Source organism: Labrus mixtus, chromosome 22 (genome assembly GCF_963584025.1).
Source record: "Labrus mixtus chromosome 22, fLabMix1.1, whole genome shotgun sequence".
In the NCBI taxonomy this organism is placed as follows: domain Eukaryota; kingdom Metazoa; phylum Chordata; class Actinopteri; order Labriformes; family Labridae; genus Labrus; species Labrus mixtus.
Window position 1 is genome coordinate 18,257,193 of NC_083633.1, and position 26,791 is coordinate 18,283,983.

The 26,791-nt window shown below is 42.4% G+C and overlaps 2 protein-coding genes across 3 annotated transcripts; one reads left to right on the plus strand and one right to left on the minus strand.

Annotated features, from left to right (window-relative positions):
* Nucleotides 1-1,717: 1,717 nt before the first annotated feature.
* On the minus strand, nt 1,718-8,571 carry klhl42 (kelch-like family, member 42). The gene is made up of 3 exons (XM_061029927.1): nt 7,505-8,571; nt 5,756-5,949; nt 1,718-3,838 (listed from the first exon to the last, which is right to left on the minus strand). Exons 1-3 carry the CDS (start codon nt 8,266-8,268, stop codon nt 3,390-3,392), a joined length of 1,407 nt encoding a protein of 468 aa, XP_060885910.1. The 5' UTR covers nt 8,269-8,571; the 3' UTR covers nt 1,718-3,389.
* A 3,796-nt stretch (nt 8,572-12,367) lies between these two features.
* On the plus strand, nt 12,368-25,282 carry elapor2b (endosome-lysosome associated apoptosis and autophagy regulator family member 2b). Of its 2 annotated transcripts, XM_061029932.1 has the most exons (22): nt 12,368-12,599; nt 15,641-15,761; nt 15,919-16,108; nt 16,695-16,842; nt 17,718-17,807; nt 17,909-18,014; nt 18,587-18,736; nt 18,860-18,948; nt 19,617-19,797; nt 20,249-20,377; nt 20,788-20,878; nt 21,005-21,107; nt 21,250-21,387; nt 21,456-21,728; nt 21,861-22,034; nt 22,925-23,114; nt 23,190-23,286; nt 23,366-23,467; nt 23,732-23,858; nt 23,992-24,170; nt 24,664-24,832; nt 25,163-25,282. In XM_061029932.1, exons 1-22 carry the CDS (start codon nt 12,486-12,488, stop codon nt 25,232-25,234), a joined length of 3,033 nt encoding a protein of 1,010 aa, XP_060885915.1. In that variant the 5' UTR covers nt 12,368-12,485; the 3' UTR covers nt 25,235-25,282. The 2 variants fall into 2 exon arrangements, with proteins under 2 accessions (XP_060885915.1, XP_060885914.1); XM_061029931.1 differs by lacking the exon at nt 25,163-25,282 and having other exon boundaries at nt 24,664-25,131.
* The last annotated feature ends 1,509 nt before the right edge of the window (nt 25,283-26,791 follow it).

Here is a 26,791-nt window from a genome sequence, read left to right on the forward strand (position 1 = left end):
CACATGCTCACCTCTGGCTTCAAACCACATTTTCTCACTTGACTCTTTATCAGAAAGAAAAATCTTTACTCTGCAATCATATTCACTCTAATTAACCGCCAAAATAACTACCTTCTCCCCATGAGATAATCAAGTCACTCCATCTCATCTGTAAAGCCTGACGCCGTTTGAAGTCCTCTGTGGAGGTGTGAGAGAGATCACACCGATCTGACCCCCGCACACTGGAGATCAATCTCCACCACTGATGGTCACAATTGATTTTTACTCTGGCTCCGCTGTGACCGCCCTGAATCAGAAAACACCATTTCTACCCATCCATCCATCCATTTGTCTGCCCTAACAAAAGCCAAAAATATCCCGTCCGTCAGCGTTCATGACCTTCCACATGGTGACACAAGCCTTCATCTTTCAGCCTACAGGTGTTTCTATAAAACAAGTCAAGTGTTGCTTCATTGTGTGTTAATCAGAAAAACTCGTTCATATCAAAAGGCAGCGCAAAAAAAAAGATTTTATTAGGAAATATGTGATTTTGTTTTAGGGTTAAGTCCTTGTGAAGGTGAAGTGAATAATAATGAAAAGAATGCTGAGATGGTTAATTTTCTAAAAGCACTGTGCTGCCACCTGCTGGTCGTTTTCTTTCTGTAATTACTTGCTGTCTTTTTTTTCCCCCATGGGATTTCAATTCCTCTCAAAAAAAAATCCTGAATTGGGGCTAAAATTTTCTACATTTGCAAGTTTTCAAATCAGAGACATTACTTTAAAGCAGACGTAGATGTGTGTGAGGAAAACGACGAGTGATGCAGCATCGTTGAAGGATTTTAATAGATGACATAACTTTAACTTCAAAAGTCCTAAATGTACTATAAGCATACATAAAGAGGACTGTAATAAAGCAGCATTAGAGCTTTCAGGTGAGTTCAAGGTTATATATATTTGACTTAATGTTTCTGTAAACATCTGTGGTGGAAGGTAGTTTACTTCAGTACTGGAATATTTTCACTATTTAAGTTGAATACTTTACTTACTCTGCAGTCCTACATTACAGAGCAACACTTTATATTTCTTCCTCCAGTTCATTTGTCTGAAAGCTTAAGATAAAATACATTTTTGAGGAGTTTATGAAATACGTATTATTTTTGGAATAAATTAATCTGCAACTACTTTGATAATCTCTCTGGAACGTTTGGAGAGAAGGCAGCCATCATTAATGTCATTACTGTAGTTAACACCTGAGCTTCACCTGCTGTGACAGGTCACACTGTCAGCGGTGCAAAGGGGGAAATCAGTAATGAGGATGTCTCTGTCACTTGTCCCGCCCCCCTACAGGGAGAGAGATGTCAATCACAGAGATCTGAAGTGAGATCACCTGTGTAGCTGCTTTTCAACTTATCTTCATGGATAGACTACGATAAAGGTAAGTTACAGATTTATTTGTCTTTTTTGCTTTTAATTAAGTGAAGCAAATCTTAAAACATATTCAAACCTTCTACATATACTTATTTAGATTTCATGAAAACAGCAGAAAAAACTTCCTTACTTGGAAAACTGGACTTTCCTTGGAATACATCAATCGATCTTTTCTCAAGGGTCCAAAAACCGGCAAGATGTTGTTGAAAGATTTTAAATATTTGCCCAAAAATTGAACACATTTAACACAGAGAAAATGAAGAAATAAGACACTAAAAAAATTGTAAATTAAAGGACAAACATCAGAACAGACCCCTGAACATCATCTTTATTATTATGACTAAATCCAAAACTGTCAAACAAATAAGTACCGTTGTACAGAGAGAATCTGAAATCCACCAAACCAAAGATTTTCACTGCTGCATTTCACCAAAAACAATAAAGAGTTCAGGGATAAAATCTGCTTTGAGGCTCGTTTCCCACACACTCCCAATATGTAATCAAGGAACTGAGAAGAACCTCAACAAACACAAAATCTGCTTCAGCAGAGAGAAGAAAATAAAACAGCAGTTTTGGTCAGTCGCTGGCAATGTAACAAAGTCTTGCATTTTGTGCTTTTTTTTTTTATAAAGTTAGGAGAGGTTGCAGAAGGCACATGTGCTGCGTTCATTTCATGGAGTTGCGCTTTAAGCTTTGCTTAGTGTTTCTCTGGGAGAAAAAAAATAAGACAAGTGCAAGAGTATAAAGAACACATGAAGCTCCCTCTGAGCCTCGTCATCCCAAACAGTCACTTTCATCAAATCTCAAAAAACTGGCAGTGTAAAACCAAAGCCGTAATCAGGAGTATCTGCTATGTACAGTACATAAGGACATAACGTTTCTGAGATATTTTAAGGTTTGTAGTGAATTTGATTCAACATGTACGCCAATGCCACATCTGGAGTGTAAACATGGAGAATATTGTAGCCCCAGAGGTTTTAAAGCATGCTGTTATGCAGCTTCAGTTTGTGGCCCTCAAGTGTTAAAGGTAAACATCTGTTTCTCTAAGAGGTCATAACCCAACAATGATCATTAAATAACACTTAGTGCTGCTCTGAAGATAAATACAGAATCCTAAAGACGTATTGGACCACCTGAAAGGAAACTATTACGTCTGCTACAGTGTAAAAAAAAAGAGAAGAATCTTCAGAAGCATGTTGGAAAACAAGTTTCAAATGATTTTTAAGAGGCGGTTTGTAGTATTCAACTTGAATGATAATAAAGACTCCTTCCATGCATGGAGGAGAACCTATGGTGGACACTAAACCCCGTGATAAACCTTCATGGTCTGCTCTGGGCTTCTGCAGAAACACGGCTGGAACCGGCTTCCCCTGTAGAAATAAAGATGTCATTCTAAGATGAGGAGAACACAACATTCCTGGTGTTCTTGTGACTTTACACTAATGAAAATAAACGTTATAATATAGCTATGATACATAATATCTCTCCCTACACACACTCGTCCTTTAATTGTGCATCAGACAAAGTCTTTTTTTTTCACCTAAGTTGTAAAGAGAGTCTTGGTTGTATCCTCAGACCAGCAGAAGGTTTTTGTTGGAATGACACGTTTCTGGATTTTTCAAACTTTCCAGGTTCATTTCGATCAGAGAAACAGATGGTGATCCCGTTACTCGAATGCAATTTTAAACACATGAGAGGCACAAACTGGGGCCGGGCTGCTCTGATGCTGTTGATGGACTACGGTGCTTCATCACTTTCATACTTGTTGTCATTGTAGCTTTTGTATTTGCATCCACAGCAGTATGTACAATGTAGTGCTTTTTTTTTTTTTTTTTTTATAGGCACAGAGGTCACGAGGCGTCCAACCTGGCAACCAGACAGTGTTCCCACTAATGCAACAGAAACCTACTCTGTGCAAGAACAACCGACTGGCCTGTGTTAAAGCTGCAGCACCCCCCCACCCCTCGATGTTCATGTCACCATCAGAGCAGGTTGGGGAGGTACAGCGAGCACAGCAGCATGTTCTGTCCCAGAGCCGGGAAGCGCCTGAAGGCCTCCCAGGCGTCCGAGAAGATGTTGTACTTGAGGAAGACGCGGTGCTCCAGGCTGGTGGGCAGGCTGACGTCCCGGCTCATGATGTAGATGCCGTCGTTGTGCAGCGTGCACGTCAGGTTCAGGCCCGACTTGGACGTGTTGTCCTTCAGATGGAGCCACTCCCCCGTGGCGACGTTGTACGACTGCACCGTCAGCACGTCCTCCGTTTGGCTGGGGCGCCGCTGCCGCTGGGCCAGCTCGTGGGTGTAGCCGCCCACCAGGAAGATGGTGTCCTCCACCGAGAGCATCTGCTGCTTGCGGATGTGCGCCGAACAGGAGCGGAAAACGGTCCACGTGTCCGAGATGGGGCAGTAGCGGAGGACGCTTGTGTTCCTGTCTGACGTACACAGAACAAAAATAGATTACATTTTGCAAAAAGGTCTTTACTCAAAATCAAAAAGGTGTTTCAACCAAAACTCAGCAGGGGACTCAACCTCCTGGAAAAAACATGGCTAAGAAAACAAAACGCCATCAAGTGAGGCAGCAGAACAGATCCTGTAGATGGCTTTGTATGAAAACAAAAGCGAGCTGCGTAAGTGCTTCTGGGACTTCAGCCAGAGTTGAATCAAGCCTGTGTGAAGGTGCATAATGTCAAGAGACCTGAAACACCCACCACTGGTGATTCAACCTAATGCATGCAGAGATGCATGTGGAAAAATGGGAGCAAAATAAAGACTATTTTAATTTGTGTTTTCTAAATTAATTGGTTAAAATGTCAAATTTTGTGTATGTGCTCAGCACCTGCAAAAAAAATCTCCAATGACAATCACTAAAGACAAAGAAAATCATTCAATGTGATGGAAGCCGCCAATGTTTGACATTTTGGGATATAAAAAAATACTTAGGAATTAACTTTCTCACTGTAAAGAGACTAATGAAGAGAGAGATTACTTCAAACCTGACTGCAGTCTTCCTCCTTACATAAAACAACCTCTGATAAATATGTATCCTGGGTGATGAAGCCCAGAGCAAAGTAACAAAAACAAAACCCATCGCTTACTACTGATAAAAACAAAATGAACCTTTTTTTTTTTGCTTTGGAAAAGTCAATGTTTTTGTTTCTTATCCCTCTAATCATCTTCCTCTCGGTCTTCTTGAAGGCTTTCAACCCCCCCCCCATCTCATAAACCGCTGAGTCAGAGGATAAAAAGAGATGAACGGGAGTTATTTTACACTCATCCCGTCCTCCATGTGACGCTCAGTTTTCAGGAGTAAAAAAGAAAAAAAGAAAAGGGGAATATGATAATAATAATGTGTGTATATGGTCGGCACATGTGTATGTAAGTATATACTGTATATGTGCACTTTGAGTATGTGTATTCATGTATGTGTGAGGATGGGTATATGTATGTATTTAGAGACATATATAAACAGGCAGGAATTTATAAAATACTGTATTCTATAACTAAAAATGTATACAGGTAAAACAATCGCTCTTTAAAATGTGGAACAATTACAACATATCATGTCACAAGGAGGTTTACACCAGACCAACCCTTTTAAATATCTGTGAATATTTTGCATGTGGTCCTGTTATCTATGGCACCAATAAGGGGCTTGTCAGTCCAACATGAAAATATTTTAGGACAACATGGATGCATGAATTGTATTCTTCATTTTTGTTGTTGTTTTTTATTTGATTTATTATTTTTATTAATCAATTATTCTTGATTGATATGTATGTATGTATAGGTTTGTGTGGATATATGTATGTAAGAAACTGGGAACATGCATGGGGGGGGGGTGAGGGGGGGTTCCCTTGTTTTTTTTTCCCATTGCCTGTTTCTGTTTTAATTTAAAAACCCTTCAATAAAAATAAAAAAGGAGTAAAAATAAGAATTAAAAATTAAGAAAACTAAAAAGAAAATAACTTCAGATCTTCAGTCATGTTTTTAACCCAAAGCTGCCTTACCACTGCATTTGGTTGGAATTCTCTTTCAGTTTTTATTCATTATAAAACAGAAATTAGATTCTACTGGGTGCCTCGGACTTCTTTATTTTTTGCTGTTGCATCAGAACAGGTTTCAATATTGTTTATTATTCACTAGTACAATATCAAAGTGTAAAATTCTGGTATCATGACTTAATAAAAAAAAAAATTCCACTAAAAATAGACAACTAAAATAGATAAATTAGGAGGTTTGGGATGTCTGACAAAACTTTTATTGGTGCAGTTTCTGTTGAAAGTGTCGCACGTTGTTCACTCTTTAGAAACACTCTTTTGGTATTTTGATGCTTTTGGAGTTCTACCGACCTCTTGCAGTGTATCCACCCATGACGTAGATCATCCCCTGGCACTCGCAGGCAGAGAACTCAGCCAAAGGGTCGGGCATGGAGGACACGCAGGTCCACCAGTCCTGCTCCGGGCTGTAACACTCCACTGTGCCCAGACACTGACCCCCTACAGCGTACAGCTTCCCGTTCACCGCCAGCAGCTTGAAGTTGGACCTGATGGATGCGGGACGCAGTGAGTGGAACAAGGGCTGGGCGATATATCGAGTTTTTAAGATATATCGACATATTTTATATCCAGATATAGGTTAGGACAATAATATTAATATATTTATATATAATATATATTATATATATATAATATTAATATATATATCTATATAATATATATAATATATTAATATTGATATAGTTCATGTTGCATTAAAATAACGTTAAACGTTTCTTCTGTAGAGCTGCTAGTTCACCTATTTCTCACTCTCACTCTCTCTCTCTCACTCTCTGTGTGTCTCTCTCTCTCTCTCCCTCTTCACGCTGCTCCTCTCTCTCTCTCCCTCTTCACGCTGCTCCTCTCTCTCTCTCTTCACGCTGCTCCTCTCTCTCTCTCCCTCTTCACGCTGCTCCTCTCTCTCTCTCTCTCTCTTCACGCTGCTCCTCTCTCTCTCTCTCTCTCCCTCTTCACGCTGCTCCTCTCTCTCTCTCTTCACGCTGCTCCTCTCTCTCTCTCTCTCTCTCCCTCTCCCTCTTCACGCTGCTCCTCTCTCTCTCTCTCTCTCTCTCTCTCTCCCTCTCCCTCTTCACGCTGCTCCTCTCTCTCTCTCTCTCTCTTGACGCTGCTCCTCTCTCTCTCTCTCTCTCCCTCTTCACGCTGCTCCTCTCTCTCTCCCTCTTCACGCTGCTCCTCTCTCTCTCTCTTCACGCTGCTCCTCTCTCTCTCTCTTCACGCTGCTCCTCTCTCTCTCTCTCCCTCTTCACGCTGCTCCTCTCTCTCTCTCTCTCTCTCTTCACGCTGCTCCTCTCTCTCTCTCTCTCTCTTCACGCTGCTCCTCTCTCTCTCTCTCTCTCTCTCTCTCTTCACGCTGCTCCTCTCTCTCTCTCTCTCTCTCTCTCCCTCTTCACGCTGCTCCTCTCTCTCTCTCTCTCCCTCTCCCTCTTCACGCTGCTCCTCTCTCTCTCTATCTCTCTCTCTCTCCCTCTTCACGCTGCTCCTCTCTCTCTCTATCTCTCTCACTCTCTTGCTGCTCCTCTCTATCTCTCTATATCTCTCTCTCTCTCTCTGTCTCTCTCTTCACGCTGCTCCTCTCTCTCTCTCTATCTCTCTCTCACTCTCTCTTGCTGCTCCTCTCTCTTTCTCTCTCTCTCTCTCTCTTCACGCTGCTTCTCTCTCTCTCTCTCTCTTCATGCTGCTCCTCTCTCTCTCTTTCTCTCTCTCTCTCTCTCTTGCTGCTCCTCTCTCTCTCTTTCTCTCTCTCTCTCCCTCTTCACGCTGCTCCTCTCTCTCTCTCTCTCTCTCTCTCTCTTCATGCTGCTCCTCTCTCTCTCTTTCTCTCTTTCTCTCTCTCAAACCCAAGAAACTAAATGGATAACAAAACACACTTTGTGTTTATTTTGATGAATTAACTTCACAAACAGGAAGTTTGTTTTCATGAACACGTTGAACTCAACGGACTGTTAATAAAAGACACATCGATAAATATCGAGATATGAGTTTTGGTCCACATCGCTCAGCCCTAAGTGGAACTTAAAAGATAAACTGGTTTGTTTTATGTACCTCTTCTGGTTGAGCGGGGCTACCTGGTTCCACTCGTTCCTGCAGGGGTTGTAGCAGTGCACCGCGGAGATCTCCTGACTCGTCATCCTGTACCCCCCCACTATGAACAGGTAGTTATCCAGCACAGCTGACCCGTACCCTCTGACGTTGATCATATCCGGGGGCAGGTTGTTCGCCAGCGGCTTCCACCTCTGCTCCACCTCCCCGTACCTCAACATGGACCAGGGTTCATCCTGATCCGGCACATCCAGAGACAGGCAGGTGAAGTCCCCGATGGCGACCAGGGTGGCGGTGCCTTTCATCCGCATGTCTCTGACCTGGTCTCTGACAGCCGGAGGGAGGCTGCAGAACTCGGGCCTCCTCAGCATGGGGTGGTAGTAGCAGCTCATGTACTTGAGGCAGGCGTGGCGCAGATCGTGGGTCCCGTACACTTCCGAGAGGCTGTACAGCTCCACGCAGTTGTCCAGCCGGATCTCCGAGGTGAGCAGCTTCAGGATGGAGGTGACCTGCAGGAAGGAGGCGGTCTCAATCAGATCCTCCAGAGTCTCATTCACGACCTGCACTTTAGAGGTGTTGATGAACTCCAGGACCAGCTCCAGACCGGGCACACTGAGTCCCTGCAGCTGCACAGAGTCCTCCGTGGACTCCCTCATCCCGGAGCTGTACAGAGCCCGGAAGTAGTCGCTCTTCTCTATCAGCTTCTTTTTATTCACCTCGAAGATTTTATCATCCATGACGATGGCGATAATCTGCTCAGATGACATGTTGAAGCTGTGTTTTGTTTTCTTTTGTGCAAGCTTGCGGGCTCGTCAGCCTCCCCGGAGAGGGAGCTCTGCTGTCGGTCTATATATGGTAATGCTCAGCCCATAGACCGCCATGGAGCAAGAAGATAAACTACCCAAAACAACCTTTTCCTCTGCTTGGCATCCCTCCACAGTCCGTTTAAAAAGTCCACGCAGTGCACGGAGCCGTTTGCTAAATAGTCTGGCTTTGTTTTCACATTGGCAGTAACATTTCCCATCGCATTTTATGAACGTATTTGTGATGCTGTGACCAAGCTGTCAAATTTTTTTTAACTGTTTTGATTCCGCACGTTACGTCACGTCCTGGTTCTTCTTCGTGTGTTATATTTTTGTACGGACGTTTGCTGCCACCTACCGGCCAGTTTAACACACTGCTAATTTAAAACAGCAACAGTACTCCCTCTCTCCCTCTTTCTCTCTCTCTCTCTTTCTCTCTCTCTCTCTCTCTTTCTCTCTCTCTCTCTCTCTCCCTCTTTCTCTCCCTCTCTCTCTCCCTCTTTCTCTCTCTCTCTTTCTCTCTCTCTGTCTTTCTCTCTCTCTCTTTCTCTCTCTCCCTCTCTGTCTCTCTTTCGCTCTCTCTCTCTTTCTCTAGCTCCCTCTCTCTCTCTCTCTCTTTCGCTCTCTCTCTCTCTTTCGCTCTCTCTCTCTCTCTCTGTCTCTCTTTCTCTCTCTCTCTCTCTCTCTCTCCCTCTCGCTCTCTCTCTCTCTCTCTCTCTTTCTCTCTCTCCCTCTCTCTCTCTTGCTCTCTCTCTTTTTCTGTGTGTCTCTCTCTCTCTTCACGCTGCTCCTCTCTCTCTCTCTCTCCCTCTTCATGCTGCTCCTCTCTCTCTCTCTCTCTCTCTCTCTCTTTCGCTCTCTCTCTCCCTCTCTCTCTGTCTCTCTTTCTCTCTCTCTCTTTCTCTCTCTCTCTCTCTCCCTCTTTCTCTATCTCTCTTTCTCTCTCTCTCCCTCTCTCCCTCTCTCTCTCTTTCTCTCTCTTTTTCTGTGTCTCTCTCTCTCTCTCCCTCTTCACGCTGCTCCTCTCCCTCTCTCTCTCTCTTTCTCTCTCTTTTTCTGTGTCTCTCTCTCTCTCCCTCGTCATGCTGCTCCTCTCTCTCTCTCTTTCTCTCTCTTTTTCTGTGTCTCTCTCTCTCTCCCTCGTCATGCTGCTCCTCTCTCTCTCTCTTTCTCGCTCTCTCTTTCTCTCTCTTTTTCTGTGTCTCTCTCTCTCTCCCTCTCTCTCTCTCTTTCTCTCTCTTTTTCTGTGTCTCTCTCTCTCTCGTCATGCTGCTCCTCTCTCTCTCTCTTTCTCTCTCTTTTTCTGTGTTTCTCTCTCTCTCTCCCTCTTCACGCTGCTCCTCTCCCTCTCTCCCTCTCTCTCTCTCTTTCTCTCTCTTTTTCTGTGTCTCTCTCTCTCTCTCCCTCGTCATGCTGCTCCTCTCTCTCTCTCTTTCTCTCTCTATCTCTCCCTCTCTCTCTTCACGCTGCTCCTCTCTCTCTCTCTCTCCCTCTTCACGCTGCTCCTCTCTCTCTCTCTCTCTCTCTCTCTCCCTCTTCACGCTGCTCCCCCCTCTCTCTCTCTCTCTCTCTCTTTCTCTCTTTCTCTCTCTCTCTCTCTCTCCCTCTTCACGCTGCTCCCCTCTCTCTCTCTCTCTCGCTCTCTCTCTCTCTCTCTCTCCAGCAAGAATCAGGAAGCTAGATTCTGCTTTAGGGGCCAGCTTGTTTTCTTTGTCTTGCGTATTAATTTCATGTAGAATGTTTCATGTAGGGAAGTTTCTGGACTCTTCTTAGCACATCAAATCTTAATCATTCAAAAGTCATACTTGTGCATATATACAATAGTAGAACTCATTTCATTTCATTTCAAACCTTTATTTAAGCCTCGAAAATCATTGAGGTTTCCCTCATTTACAAGGATGTTGAGATACAAAGACAGGTCAGCAGAACCTCGTCTAGAAATAGTCACACAACCAAAATAAGATAAATCAGTGTCGAATGGAAGATTGACACTTAAACATGAAAACAAGTGTAAGTAATAGTGTGTAATAAGTGTGCAATATTAACCTTTAAAACAAAAAACAGTGCAATTATATAATGTGAAAAATATGTGTGCAATAACCTCAGGTGCAATAAGAGATGTAGAAAGTTAGAGACATAGAACAGTGTTCCCCTTTGTTATTATATCTTTGCTTTAATACAGAGTATAACTTCTGTACAGTTTATTTTTAAATCACTTAGCTGTTACTACAACTTCTTTATTTTTTGTACTTTTCTACTCTTTTTTTCTTATAATTCTATTTTATATATAATTTTAACTTTTTTTGTAGAAGCTGACTCAGGGAGAAACGCACAAGAATTCTAATGTACCTGTACCGTCCTGTACCTGTGCAAATGGCAATAAACATCTATTCCATACTAAACAGAAATAAGAAAAAAAATATTGCATTTATAAAACTTAAAATTAAAACTCCTAAAGTTACACAAATCCTTTCCACTGGTCCCTTGTGAAATGCAACCATATCAAGGTTGATACTGAGTCATATGGAAAATGCATTAAGCTTAATTTCTTGCAAAATTCCTTTTTAAATTATCTAGAATAATTCTTACATAAATTTACCAATCTTCATTTTTTTTCATTTCCTCTTACATAAAAAAATGTTCTATACCATTTTTTCATGCTCAAGGACAGAAAAAAAATAATAATAATACGTTTTATTTATAAGCGCCTTTCAAGACACACAAGGACACTGTACAACAATCAACATTTAAAAAACAACGATGGATAAAAACAGCATACAATAAAAGAAATGAAATGTAGGACAGTGTAATTGCAGTTAAGATGTTAGAGTGAGTAGGTGATCTTGAACAGATATGTTTTGAGTAGATAGATAAATAAATACATTAGATTAGAGATACACATACAAAAAGAGAGTAAATAAATAAATAATCTCTCTGTCTGAAATGTAAATCATCTTGCATCCTAAACTTCACTCGACTTTAGCCTTCCTCTTTTAAAAACATCTGAGCTCTGAGAGAGTTGGCACACTCAGGCTAAATTAGTTTTTTTTAACTAATATATAGACTATAGTCAGTTGCTTTAAACACATTAAATGAACTATTTGAACATAGGTAAGACCTGGAGGTTTTATCATTCTCCACAGTTCACTCTCTGCTGCCAGGTGAAGAGGAGTAGGAGTTATAAAAAGCTCTGCAGGCCTGTTGTCCATCATCAGCTGTCAATCCAGATAACGTGTTATCACTCTGGTGGCGTCACTGTCTGAGTAAAAGCTCAGCACTGAGAGAAGTAAAGGAGCCAACAAGATTTATAGAATACTGAGAGAGCGGTGCTTTCAAAATAAAAGCATGTTGAAGACACAGTCATCTGTCTTGACTGTCTGCAGGCCTATTATTCATCCCTTTAATGACAGAGTTCTCCAAAAACAGCTAATGCAGGGAAAGTTTTCATTATTTTATCTAAATTATGTCTTTATTTACACTCGAAAATCATTGAGAGCATAGCCCTCATTTACAATTATGTCGAGCAGGATAAACAATGAAAAAATAACAAACATACATATACATATATATGTACACATACACACATAAGCATATGCATATACTGTATACATACACACATATATATATATACACATCATAGATAAACAAAATCAGTTAAAAACCAACAAACAGATAATAAAAAGTATTAAAAAACAAAATCAATTAAAACATGTGCAATCAGAAGTAAAGGAGTTAATAATTAAAGATCTAAAATGGCCAGTGCCATATATCACTTCTGCTATATATTAATTAAAGAAAATCATAAAATACTAATTTGAAAGATTTTATGTTGTACTTTTGAAATTACTTGACTTTGCTCATACTCCTTCATTTGTAACCTTAAACAGATGCACGCTTCATCAATGTGTACAAATACAATAAAATATTTATTCAGGAATAATAGCACTTAAAATGATTTGAGCTGTTCATTTAAATTTAGTTTCTTCTGAGGATGACAGGACTTTTATTTTGAAAGGAAGAACCGGAAGTATCGTTTGTGAATTGACGGTGGGGGGGGTTAATGAAAGACATGCAGGCAGGCAGGCAGGCGACATCAACGACAGGGGACATCAGCAGATAGACAGGTTCTTGTTGGAGGCTCCAGGCAGCGGACAGCCGGCTGTTTGTGATCCGAGCTGAGGATGCGGGCGCAGGCGTGGGTCTCCTGGTTCCCCCGCTGCCTTTTACTCTTCATCGCCGCTCACTCATCATCATCATCAGTGTCCGCAGTCAGAGAGCTGCGGCCGTGCGACGAGGTGAGCACTTTAAAAAAAAAAAAAACACCTCATTATTAGACAATTGTCCTTTAATATCATGATTGTATTTCAGGACACTGGTGTGCACAACATGAGGATGCCAACATCAGGATCCTCACTGTTATTTCTCTTAGATTGTTTTTGTTTATCGCCTCTTTGATCCAAGTGAAGAAAAATGGCCATGCGCGCAGAAAAAAAAAAAACATCCTCAAATGCTTCTCTATGTGAATAATGAAAATGTGTAAGAGTCGTTCTCCAGTGTTTATTATTGGTTTCAGTGCGAGAACACGCGCTCCTCTTGGTGCCACTGATCGGCTTAAAAATGACTATAAACACGCTCCATAACAAGATGACGCTGTCTGCTGGCCTCCATCCCTCCTCTGGGCAGCCACCTGCCGGCCAGACGGGGCCCACAGTGACCCGCTGAGGAGGAGGAGGAGAGAGTACCCCCGGGCTGTGAGGACAGGACAGCATCCTGAGTCCAGTCTCTGGATGAGCAGCCTAAAACCTAACACATTCATCAATTATCTAAAGTCAATTCAGCCACTTGACGGGCTCCTTGAGGGGAAAGTGTGAGGATATTAAGGGATGTGTCAGACCACGCTGTCGGTCCTCTAAATCAGTTGTTCTCGATAATACATCCTGGTCAGCGAGACACTAAAACACCTGCTCAATCTGAACACCTGTAACCCTCTGCATTCATTCAGAACATTTGGGAGTCATCCTGAGAAGTCTGCGTTACCAGTGATTGGACGGTCATGAGAGTTGTAAAGATCTTCTCGTTCAACCGCTTTATTTACAATCTCCTGATTCAGAGGACGGCTGAATCGTATCCCCTTGCCCCCCCCCCCCCCCCGTCTCCTCTCCTCTCTTCTCATCAGTCCATGACAACCAGCATGAGTCACCCTGGAGACCAGAGGGACGGATTGGCACCTGTCCTTTTTTTTTTTTTTTTTTATCACAGTCCCCTTTTCCTCGATGTACCGACACATCAGCGCGCCCGGCATCAGCCCTGTTATTTGTCTATTTACAGATACGAGTCAGCAGGTGAATCTCAGAGCAGGTTGCCATGCTTACATGTTAATGAAGAGGTCGGCTTGTTGGGGGGAGGGCAGCGTGCTTGGACTTTTATTGTTGCAGAGGTGGTTAGTAATTTGAGAGCGGAAAAGCGTATCTATGTACCGCACACAAACACACACACACACACCGCATCCCAAACCATCTCTCTCCACCCCTGATTGATTCCTCTGTACACACACAGCTCAGGTCGGTTTCTGTGATTGTTCCCGTTTAATTAGCTGCTTCTTAGATGTCAGTGCTCGGCTGCTCGCTCTGACAGTAAAGTCTGCCCAGATGAACAGCAGGTTCGGGGGAGGAGATGGAGATCTGCCAGAGCGAGGCTTTGGATTCCTCGGAAGATGCTTTCAAAGAAAACATGCAGTGACCTTTTTTTTTTTAATTAACTCAATTCTGCAAGACTTGCATAAAGTATAAAGTAAGTTTAGACTGAGATAGAAGAAGGAAAAACTGAGTGTAGAAGACATTAATTAACAATTTTAAATCTCCTGGCTGACTAATATTGCTAAAGTTATCTGGACACAGGCTTTCTCTACCTGTTTCTAATCTTTATGCTTTATGCTGCAGGGCTTAGCTTCATATCCAACAGTGGTGCCAATCTTTCCTTACAACCCAATTATGTAAGATTATTACACAACTACAGTAAATATAAATTGTAATTAGACACCAGTTTTCTTAAAAGAATCAAAATACGTATTCCTGATGTGTCAAAAAGCTGCAAAACTGAAATAATCCTGCACATTTTCTCATTATCACAGTTAAAAAAATAATTATTCAATGCTTTGTAATGTAATGAAAGGGCAAAAAGAAGTACAGGAAGTGCCTAAAACCAAGAGAGAGAGTAGAATATATTATTAATGCAAAAACAATCCAGGCACACATTAAAAGTCAGAGCCAGCAAATCAATCGTCTCTAATGTATTCATTTAACAAGGTTTTTTTTTTTTTAACTCGTACTTTCGCTGTATTTGTCATCACTCGCTCTCAACGATGACATCTGAATCTGAAAAAGCGTCTCATTATGTGTACCTTTGGACAAAATGTTCCTCTGAATGATGAGTGCATTTCAATGATGAGCATAACGTCGTCCTTGGAAAGAAGCGGTCGCACAGATGACCTGCTGCCGTGCTCTTAATGGACCATTAGTGTTCCAGCGGTTTGTTTGTCGAGCTGATCGGGGTCAGAGCCAATGTTCCCTTTTGTGTGCTCAGCTTTCGTTTCCATGTGAATCCAGCTTCATGCTGACAACCTGTCGTGTGTGTTTAATGCTGTTTCAGGGAGACTGAGGATGCAGTTACTATGTGTTTCTATTTGTTGTGATAATTAAGTGATAAACATAAAAACGTCCATTAAGATTTTATTTGTCCTGGAAAGGTATCAAGACTAAAAGTTTGACATCTTTTTAAAAAAAAATTCTATTTATTTCTATTTTATTTTATTATTATTATTATTATTATTTTTATTTTTATTATTATTATTTTTGTTAAGTTTTTTAAGTTTGACATCTTTTTTTATTTTTTATTTTTTTATTTATATTTTATTTTATTTTTTTATTATTATTTATTTTATTTTTTTAAGTTTTTTAAGTTTGACATCTTTTTTTATTTTTTATTTATTTATTTATATTTTATTTTATTATTATTATTTATTTTATTTTTTAAAGTTTTTTAAGTTTGACATCTTTTTTGAAATGTTTTTAATTTATTTATATTTTATTTCATATTATTATTGTTATTATTATTATTTTATTTTTTTAAGTTTTTAAGTTTTTTAAGTTTGACATCTATGTTAGCATCTTTGAGAGACGTAGGCTAATGCTAACACCAGGATGCTAACACCAGGATGCTAACACCAGGACAGTCCTTACATGTTGATATTTACATGCTTACATGTTTACGTCTAGTGTAGCATGTTAGCTCTGTGTTGATTCTGTGTGTGTGTGTGTGTGTGTGTGTGTTTCTGCAGACAGACTACTACTTCCAGTACACCGAGTGTGACAGCACAGGGTCGAGATGGAGAGTCGCCATCCCTCTGAGTCCAGGCTCCTGCTCAGACCTTCCTGCTCCGACCAGAGGAACAGACTGCTGTAAGAGCTGCCAGTGTGTGTGTGTGTGTGTCTGTGTGTGTGTGTGTCTGTGTGTGTGTGTGTGTGTGTGTGTGTGTGTGTGTGTGTGTGTGTGTGTACGATATGTGTTTGTCTTCACATGGCAGCATGTAGAACACTGTTCCTTTCTGTGTCACAGCTTTCTCCTGTCCAGCTGGGATGTATTTAGAGATGACCACGCAGCAGTGCACGCCGTGTGCGGCCGGCTCCTATTCGCTGGGAAGCAGCCTCCGTTTTGACCAATGGGACGCCATCCCTGCAGGCTTCACCAGCATGGCCAGCTTTTTAGATTCTGGCCCAAATGGAGAGGACATTCAGGCCTGTAACAGGTGACACACACACACACACACACACACACAGACACACACAGACACACAGACACACACAGACACACACACACACACACACACACACACACAGACACACACAGACACACAGACACACACAGACACACACACACACACACACACACACAGACACACACACACACACACACAGACACACACACACACACACACACACACACACACACACACACACACACACACAGACACACACAGACACACACAGACACACACACACACACACACACACACACAGACACACACACACACACACACACACACACACACACAGACACACACACAGACACACACACACACACACAGACACACACACACACACACACACACACACACACACACACACACACACACACACACACACAGACACACACACACACACACACACACACACACACACACACAGACACACACACACACACACACACACACACACACACACACACACAGACACACACAGACACACACACACACACACACACACACACAGAGACAGGCGCTGTTATTCTTCCCTTTTTCTTTTTGCTGATGTGTGTTTTTGTCTGTGCTGCAGCTCATCGTGGACGCCGCAGGGTGTGTATCTGGAATCAAACCGAGACGAGTGCACCGTCTCTTTAGTTTACGCCGTCCACCTGGAGAAACAAGGCTCTGTCTCCTTCACCTACCAGTATCCAGACAACAACATCTTCTTTGAGTTCTATGTAAGCACGTCTACCTGCTTCATACTATTCAGTATATTCTGATGAATACATCTTACTAAAATAAGATCTATAAACAGAAGCCGACCAGGATCTTTCTTAAAGGTCTCTTAAAGAAGATGACTCCAACTTTTATTTATTTATTCTACAATCCTACAATTCACTGAGCAGACGCTTTTATCCAAAGCGACGTACATCAGAGAGTAAGAACAACACAAGAGAGGATCTAGAAAAAAAAGGGAACAATGTCAGTAAGAGCAAACGATCAGCTTTGAGTCTGATTGGACACACAGGTGCTGACAGGAAGTGACCAGAGGCAAAGCACAACATTGAGGGCAGTTCTTGAGAGCTCTAATCAGTATAGAAACCATCTTATAAGTCGTCGTTATCAAACAAAAACCATCGTCATTACCATCATCATCATCAATAATATGGAGACCATCATCATTAAGTTAGTAGGTATTCATGAAAGAGCTGGGTCTTTAGCTTTTTCTTAAAGGTGCAGAGGGACTCTGCAGATCACATGGAGTTTGGAAGTTCATTCAGTATTTATTGAATTAGGAAAGTGCACATTAATCAACAGATCAGCAGATAGCATCCGTGTAAATATGCGGGAATTAGCACAAAAGCTATATTTCATCCATAGTCCTCAGGCAGGTAGTAACAAAAACCATCAGATAAATGTAAGATTACAGGAAAGCTGAAGGAAAGAATAAAACTAAAGCGTAAATATGACAAGTTGTGTCCTTAATCTCTCTCTCTATATGTTGATACAGTTTCACACTAATATGAAATTATTTAGTCGAGGTTTATGGTAGTTGAAATAAAAGCAGAAGTTGTTTGATAATCAGTTATTTTGTGACTAATTGTTCTCTTAGGTCCAAAACGAGCAGTGTCAGGAGATGGCTCAGACCGATGACCAGAAGTGGATTAAAGTCACCAACAATGGAGAATGGGAGACGCACACAGTGAGTGGAACTATCTGGATGATGTAGGACAGATTTATTGTTTGTTAGTGCTCGATCATGTGTCTCTCTCTTTGTTTTCTTTTTTCTTTTTCTTTTTTTAGGTGAATCTGAAGTCGGGGATGAACATCCTGTACTGGAGAACGACCGGCATCCTGGTGGGAGGGAAGATGTTCAAACCTGTGCTGCTCAAGAACATCCAGATAGAGGGTACAGCTTCAAACCAACACCCAACCATGAACTTAACAATCCTATTTTACATTTCCAAAAGATGTGTTTTTTTATGATTCATTCCAACCCTCCAAATTATTAAGTTTAAAGTCTTAATATAAATCAAGTATCTCCTCTGAAAATAACTCTGTGAGTCATGACTGTCTACAATGGGTGTAACACCCGAGTCCCACTGTCTGTGATGCTTTCAGAGTTTTCAGAGTCCTATCTTCACTTTGTTTACATCGCCTTGACAGCCGGCTGACTCCTCCCCTCACATATAAAAGTTGTTTAATTGAGGGACTAGAGAAAAGAAGAATAACATACTGTACTCACTGCTTAACTGTGTTTCTAGATCACGCTCATTTCAGGTAAATTTACATGCAGTGTGAAGATACGAGCATAATAAAGATCACTAGCATTAGCATGCTAACACAACAATGCAGCGCGAGTTGTTTTGGTTTCATGCTGGTGCTCAAGGGCGACATCTGCTGGATCAAAAAAATCACATATAAAGCCTTTAAAGAATCACCCTTTAATAGTTTGTGTTTCTGTTATTTATTGTTACACAGGTGTTGCCTACACATCCGAGTGTTTCCCGTGTCGGCCCGGCTGGTTCAGCTCAAGCCCCGGCTCCTCGTCCTGTCAGCCCTGTCCCAGCAACACCTTCTCCATAAAGGACGCGTCCTCCTGTACGCCCTGCCCCGAACACCACTACTCACGTATGTGTCCCGCAAACAACGACAACATTAAACCTCAAAAGTAGTGACCTCCATAGTCATATAATAAACGGGAATTGATTTCAAACGATCTCTCCTCTCTCTCTCTCCCTCTCTCTCTCTCAGAGGAGGGATGGGCGGAGTGTAAGACGAGGCCGCCGTGCTCAGAGGAGGATTACTTTCAGATCCACGCGGCCTGCGACAGCGAGGGGAAGGTCTGCAGCATCTACACTCCACTCATTCACACACACACACCCTCAACGTTTTTAAATCACGATTCTCTTTCTGAAGGGGTGTGAATGTAGCTCAGTGTAGGGACTTGGGTTGACGATCGGATCGTCGTAGGTTGGGAAAAACATCGATGCAGGCCAAAATTTGGATGTTGGTCTGGTAGCTGGAGTGGTTCCCACTCTGACATCTCCCCACTAATGCATGTCCACACGTCCTGTTTGTGTATTTCTGTGTGAGAAGAGAAGCACGTCTCTCAATGAGAGTGTAAAACCAGCCTGCTGCTCATCTCTACAGGACGATCCAGCTTACTTTGTTGAAAGTGTTTTTCTGCAGTCATTTCATTGATTATTAGACGTGCTGTCAGCTCTGTCAGGACATTTACATGAAACCAGAGAACTCGCACAATGTGATGAGAAGGAAAACGAAGAAGAGCTTTGTGTGCACTTTGCATGTCACCTGATCTGAAGTCAACCTTCTTGACGACCTCGGCCCGTTCTGATTTGTATTTCTATAAACCCCGAGTTAGACTGATGATTGCTTCATTGTGAATTGCACACCGCCCAGGATCACTACCTTTTTTTTTTTACTCTCTAATGTGAGCAACACAAAGCTCTTCTGTTGGATTACTTACATAAACACGTGTTGTTTCCAGACTCAGGTGTTGCATCGTTGGGTGGAGCCGAAAATCTGCGTGGAGAACGTCACGGGGGCGGTGGAGCTTCCTGCGACGGGACGGAGGGAGCCCTGCCCTCCCTGCAACCCCGGCTACTACAACAGTGACGACTCCACCTGTTTGCCCTGCCCACCGGGAAGCCACTCAGACGGCACCTACGGTAAACCTCCGCTCACACCTGAGTAGACTCTGTCGCTGTTTTGATATAAAAGGAGCTTTTTGAATCTGTTTTTAATTCAAGAAAAATCAACTCAACACCTTGATTTGTTTCTACTGATTCATACTCACACTGTGCAAATCATACAAATCTATTCTGTGACACACAAAGCCTTGACATCCTGTGACACTCCCTCCCCAGTATCTTCTCATTCATAGACAATAAAAGCTCTCCGATTGGTCAAATGAGCTGCCATGTTTGTCCTAAGGATCTGAAAGAGGAGAGGCAAGCAGGATAATCCACTCCTGAAAACATGGTTCCTTTTGCAAACACATTCTTTTATCAACATTATTGTGATCGTCTAAATGAAGCTTGTGTGTGTGTGTGTGTGTGTGTGTGTGTGTGTGTGTGTGTGTGTGTGTGTGTGTGTGTGTTTGAATGTTTTTCCACCCAGTGTGCACTCAGTGCCCTGCAGGTACGGAGCCAGTGTTGGGTTACGAGTACAAATGGTGGAACGTGCTGCCCTCCAACATGAAGACTTCATGTTTTAACGTGGGCAACGCCAACTGTGACGACATGAACGGTGAGAGCGATCAAACCAATAAGGGGAGGGGGAGGGGGAGGGGGGCTAGAAGGACATTTTGACAGCTCAAAAAATAATAGTGTATGGATTGAAGTCGGTGAAAAGTGTCAGATTTTATTGTCCCAAAGCAAAAAAAAACATCCCACTGTTACTGCATTAGAAACATCTGGACAGAACATCCACCCAGAGAAACACATTTCAACACATCCATGTAACACCGTGCAGACAGTATACACATTGCTTTCACACACACATTTTATATATCCATAAAAAATAGGCAATGTAACCGTGTTGATTTTAAATTCTCAGGTTTTTATTTACTTTGAAATCTTTTTCTGGAACTCTCTTGTCTGACACGAGAGCTCATTTTGGACAGTGCAGTAAAAACGATGATGTCTTTGGTCCATCAGGGTGGGAGGTGGCGGGGGACCACATTCGCAGCGGAGTGGGCAGTTCAGACAACGACTATCTCATCCTCAGCCTGCACGTGCCCGGCTTCAAGTAAGCGTGCAAGAAGAAGAAGGAGGAGGAGGAGGAGGAGGAGGAGGTTTGATTAAATGTGTTTCTCTGACAGCACAGTGAAAATGTTTATCATAAAAGTGTTGTGTTTGGTTTTTTTCCCGGCAGGGTCCCAGCCTCGCTCTCAGGGATGACAGGCAGCGAGTTCGGCCAGATAACCTTTGTGTTTGAGACGATCTGCTCGGCCGACTGTGAGCTCTACTTCATGACGGTGTGTTGGTTTTTGCATGTTTGGAGTAATTAGGTGACAAATATTTAAAAAAAGAGAAGAGTGACACTTGTGTTCCAGCTGTGGTCTTACATTTCTGTCTGGTAGTCAAACCTCGTCTGTTTCACTCTATCGCCCCCTGCAGGATGTGAACAGGAAGAGCACCACAGTGGTGGAGTCCTGGGAGGGCAGTAAGGGGAAACAGTCGTACTCCCACAGCATGACCAGGAACGCCTCTGTCACATACACGTGGGCCTTTCAGAGGACTAACCACGCTCTGGATGTAAGTAAACACGATGAATCTATTCTTTAAAAACACACATTAAGTCATTAACACTTGTCTGTTCATAGGTGCGTCGTTATGTGAGCGACATGGTGAAGCTGTACTCCATCACCGTCACAAACGTCCTGGACGGCGTGGCGTCATCGTGCCGGGCCTGCGCTCTGATTTCTCAGAACTCCCAGCAGGCCGGCTCCTCCTGCGTCCCCTGCCCTGCTGGTTTTTACATCCACAGGGAAACCAACCGGTGTCAGGAGTGTCCGCCAAACACGCACCTGGCAGGACGCCACACCTACGGCCAGGACGCGTGTGTCGCCTGTGGACCGGGAAGTATCAGCAACAAGGTGAGAGGACCTCCTCCATTTTTGTTTTCTCTCCTACAGATATAATTTTTCTTCAGCATTATAAAGTATTGTCCTTTGTACATCTTCTATGTTATTTATTCAGAGTTCATGTTTTATTTTTTCTTCTTTCAGGAACACTCTCGTTGCTATAGCGACTGCTCCTTCTCACACACCGAGAACAACCGGACGCTGACCTTTGACCTTAGCCCCCTGCGTGACGTGGCCTCTGTGATCATCGGGCCGAGTTTCACCTCTAAAGGGACCAAATACCTTCACCTCTTCAACATCAGCCTGTGTGGCCATGAGGTGAGTCACACATACTTTAAGATCTGTAGAAACAGTATACAAAACTATTCTCCAGTTCTATGTTTCTAAACCTTTGAATAGATATTTTTTTTTGTATGGCTCATTTTTCAAATATTTCAGGGAACATTACCAAAACTTTTAGAGATTTTTTTCTGAAAATTACTTGGAGCATTTCTGAAGAGTCCTTGGAAAAAATTATTTAGAATTCGCAGGAAAGTTTCAGAAAATTCCTGGAAAGATTCTGAATTAGTTTTTGTTTCTGAAAATTCCCACGATAATTCCTGGGAAAGTTTCTTAAAAATCCACATGGAAGGGGCGCTGGTGGCGCAGTGGTTAGTGCGCGCGCCCCATGTATGGAGGCCATCGTCTCAAGCAGGCGGCCCAGGTTCGCTTCCCACCTGTGGCCTTTTTCCCACATGTCATTCCCCTCTCTCTCTCCCTGATTTCCAACTCTATCCACTGTCCTATCTATCCATTAAAGGCACAAAAAGCCCAGAAATAAATCTTTAAAAAAAAGAAATAAATAAATCCACATGGAAATTTACAAAAAAAAACCATGAAAGATCCCTTAAATTTCGGGTAAAAATTCCAAAACCCAGATAAATTCCTGAAAATGCCAGGGAAAGATTCCTAGGAAAATCCCTGAAAAAGATCCTGAAATTTTTCCGGGGAAGGTTTTGTGAAATTCCAGAGGATGTTCCTGTGAAAGTTTGGAGGGAAAAAAACCTGTGAAAATGTTCAAAATGTTTTAGGAAATTTCTCTGTTAATTCATTTTAAATTCCAAATATTCTTGGGAAAATTCCCAGGAGAATTTCCAGAAAGTTCGGTAGTAAATGTGTTGGACTGAAGGTGTTGTGAAGTGACAGATCATGTGCATGTGTTGCTGCAGGGGAATCGAGCTGCTGTCTGCACAGATAACGTCACCGACGTGTCCAACAAGGACGATCAGAGCGACTCGGCTCGATTCGTCACCTCGGTTGACAGTTTCATCTGTCAATCAACAATCATCCCAGCGGATGGGCGGGGCTTCAGGATGGCCATTTCCTCCCAGTCCATCAGCCTTGCAGAAACGTTCATTGGTAAGATTCTTGTTAAACAGCAGCTCGCGTCTCTCTGACCATTAGTTAACGTTTTTTTTTTTTCCCCGTCTCCAGGAGCGACAGTGGACACTGTGCTGGACGGTGTGAACGCCAAACCAGATTTTTTCCCTGAAAGCTTAAAGGACGTTCCAGACATCAACTTCTTCTACAGGTACAACACGAAAGACAGAGTGTGTGTGAGTTTTGTCGTACTTAAACCTTGACCGTGACCGTTTTTCTTTTCTTTTAAGGTCAAAGCAGCCGACAGCCTCGTGTGATCAGGGTCGCAGCTCAGTCATCACTGTGCGCTGTAACCCCGAGAAGTCTGAACGAGGAGAAGTCTCTGTGCCCAGGTCGGCGATACAACCCTAGATTTTTAATTTTCACAGCCATGCACAACAAGAATGTTACTGATTATTAATTTGTTGGAATAGAGAGCGATAGAGAGTGTGAACATGTTACAACCAAGTTCATAAAAATAATGAAAATATACACCGGGTTTCAAAGATGTCGAGAGGAGGTCAAATATAATGTGCCAGTAATGTTTGAAATCAAAATCCAGAGGAAACTTTATAAGAAACATAATCTGTTAGATGATGTGTTTGTTTCTGTTGCAGCCCCTGTCCTGCAGGAACATGTGATGGATGCACATTTCACTTCCTGTGGGAGAGCGCCAGCGCCTGTCCACGCTGCTCTGAGGAAGACTACCACAAGATAGAGGGAGCGTGCAAGGGAGGCGCACAGGTAACACACACACACACACACACACTGAGACTCGCACACACACACAGATCAAACCTCTCAGAAAGTGAATCAATATGACCCATAAAATAATGACTGTGTGAATTCTCTGTCTTTCTTTCTTTCTTTCTTCTAGGAAACTCTGTATGTGTGGAATGAGCCCAGGCTGTGCACCAAAGGCGTCGCCTTACCCGCCAGAAGCTCGTCTCCGTGTGAGGCCGTCGCTCTGTGGCTGAAGGTCGGGGTCTGCGGCGGAGCCTTGGTGGCCGTGCTGCTCATCTCTCTCACCTGCTATTTCTGGAAGAAAAACAAGAGGTCAGAGACGCCCGCTTATCTGACACTGCAGACTATCTGAGGCAGGGCCAACGTGCTCATTAGGATCAGCTTGAGGTGTTATTAAAGGAAGAGACATCAGCTTTTTGTTTGTGTGTGGAAGCAGAGACTAAAGAAATACACCATGGGTATATTGTTCTTTACTAGAGATTGCTTGTTTGTTTTTGTGTTTTTTTGGTGTTCACCTCATTCAAACCAGAAAAAGTCCTCAGTCCTAAAACCGAAGTTAACCTCGATACGTTTCTAATTTTCTAAATCACTGAAGAAATAAAAAGAATTCCAAAACTTTAAGAAAACACAATTTTCTGCAACAGATTTGCTTTTTTGTTCTTCTTCTTTTTCTGCTGTTGCGATGAACTAACATTCAACAGGAGACGTCATAAATGTGGTCACAGCATGTCGGTTTAAAAAAAATTGGTATTTGCTGCACGTTGTCGTGTCATGATGTATCTGCGTCTGTGGTTTGTGTGTTCAGGCTGGAATACAAGTACTCTCGTCTGGTGATGTCTGCCAACAGAGAGTGCGAGCTGCCGGCCGCAGACAGCTGTGCTCTGGCTGAGGGGGAGGAGCCTGAAGACGACGTGGTTTACAGCCAGAAACCCTCGCTGCTGGGGAAACTGCGGGCCGTCGCTAACAAGATGTGTGTGACTGACAGCAATGTGATCCGAACTCAACAGCAGCGTTGATTCTAACAAAAAAGGCTAACATTAACGAACACTTTACATTCAGTATTAGGGAACGTAGAAGTTAATGACCTGTCCTCTCAGACGTAATGGCTGTCCATAGCGATCCTGACGAGCAGAACGTTTTTGATCAGACACACGTGTCAGGAGACGACTACAGTGAATGTCTGTGCCAAATGTTTTCAATAGTTGTTGAGATTTTAAGTCAGAAAACTAAATGATGGACCAGGAAACACTTCTTCAGTCGTGACACATCTGCCGATCAACAACTCTGATGTGTTTATGTTTCAGCACGAGGATGGTGACAGCAGCGAGACCGTGCAGCTGAACTCCTCTCGGTCCAGTCGATGGGCGCTCGGATGAACACATGCTAACAGAGAAAGAGAGACGATTAAATGAATGAGGAGAAGTCGGTGACAGTGTCACTGCCCCCCTCCTCCTCCTCCTCCTCCTCCTCCTCCTCCTCCTCATGTGTCCTGGGCCCCTTCATTGTGAGAGGGCCAACACCACCACAGAACTCACTTTTCACTGGAAAATGGGAAACTGGCAGAAACAGGACAAAAGCTTTTACTCCCTTTTGAAAACCCTGGAAACACGTAGCTGCTTTAACGCTATGGATGCTTCCTGGCAGCGACTGAAAGAGAAACAGGCCTTTAATGTTTTTTTTTTGTATGTTTTGTATTTTTATTTGGTATTTTCTGTTCAGAGTTGTGTATTTATATTAATGTTATAATGGGCGGCAGTAGCTCAGTCTGTAGGGACTTGGGTTGGGACCTCTTTGATGCAACCAAACGCTCAAATCTCAAAGTTATTAACCACAAGTTAACCCAAATATGGAAGTTGGTCTGGTAGCTGGAGAGGTGCCAGATCACCTCCTGAGCACTGCCGAGGTGCCCTTGAGCAAGGCACCCTCAGGAGCGCCTGCTATGGGCCGCTCCGTCACTCTGACATCTCTCCCTTAGTGCATGTCTATAGGATCCTGTTTCTGCATGTGTGTGTATACTTCATCCTATGTGTGTGTTGCATGACTACAGAGTGTAAAAACTGATCAATAAAGGTAAATCTTAATCTTAATAACGATGAGCCTTTATTAAAGTCCTATTTGACTTTGGGATTTGTGTTCGTCTGTGTTCAGAGTTAATATACGGAAAAAAAATAAAAGAAAGTGAGACAGGTAACAGTCCGTTTTCACATTTCACGATTAATCAACGTCATTTGAAAGACAATTATTTAGTTACCATTTTGATCGTCGTTATAGAAACGTTCATGCACAAATACAGAGACATTAAGGTAAAGATTAACACATTTTCCTTTATAATGAATTTAACTTGTGGTTAATAACTTTGAGATTTGAGCGTTTGGTTGCATCAAAGAGGTGATGCTAGTGAGGTTTTCATCATAGCTCTGAGTAACTGATGGTTGTTTATCACTATTTTCTAGTTAAAAAAATTAAATAATAAGAAGTGTAGTGGCGATATCTATAGCCTATAAATAACAAAAATTCCAAACAAATTATAAACTTAACACAAACTCATAATAAAGCCACTGAGGCACCTAGAGGGCGAATCTTACACAGGATATATTAATAAGTGTCCACGTGATGATTGAAGGTTTTAGGGTGGTTTATTTTATCAAGCAGGCAACACACAACAAAAAAACGCTGCTGTCTCTCTTGCCCTGTCATCCTTTCCATTGCGTCCTGACTTCCTGGTAAAAAAAAAACATTAACCCATTAGGTGCTTACCTGAGTCTCACCTGGCTACCTGGCTATATAGACACACACCCATGTACAGACTCCACCCTTATGCCCCAAGTAGCAAAATAAACTAATGGAAATAACTCATATGAATGTAAACAATAATAATCAAAATACCCCGAACATAATCTAATATTCAAATGTATCCCCAAAATATCCTAAAG

What these genes read in the sequence shown, in the direction of transcription:
- klhl42 (XM_061029927.1), bottom strand. Translation starts at nt 8,268, where the DNA reads ATGTCATCTGAGCAGATTATCGCCATCGTCATGGATGATAAAATCTTC. An exon ending in GCCCCGCTCAACCAGAAGAG is followed by an intron (nt 5,950 to 7,504) that starts GTACATAAAACA and finishes CGCATCCATCAG; the next exon opens with GTCCAACTTCAAGCTGCTGG. An exon ending in GGGTGGATACACTGCAAGAG is followed by an intron (nt 3,839 to 5,755) that starts GTCGGTAGAACT and finishes TGTGTACGTCAG; the next exon opens with ACAGGAACACAAGCGTCCTC.
- elapor2b (XM_061029932.1), top strand. Translation starts at nt 12,486, where the DNA reads ATGCGGGCGCAGGCGTGGGTCTCCTGGTTCCCCCGCTGCCTTTTACTC. An exon ending in GACCAGAGGAACAGACTGCT is followed by an intron (nt 15,762 to 15,918) that starts GTAAGAGCTGCC and finishes TCTGTGTCACAG; the next exon opens with CTTTCTCCTGTCCAGCTGGG. An exon ending in CCACTCAGACGGCACCTACG is followed by an intron (nt 19,798 to 20,248) that starts GTAAACCTCCGC and finishes TTTTCCACCCAG; the next exon opens with TGTGCACTCAGTGCCCTGCA.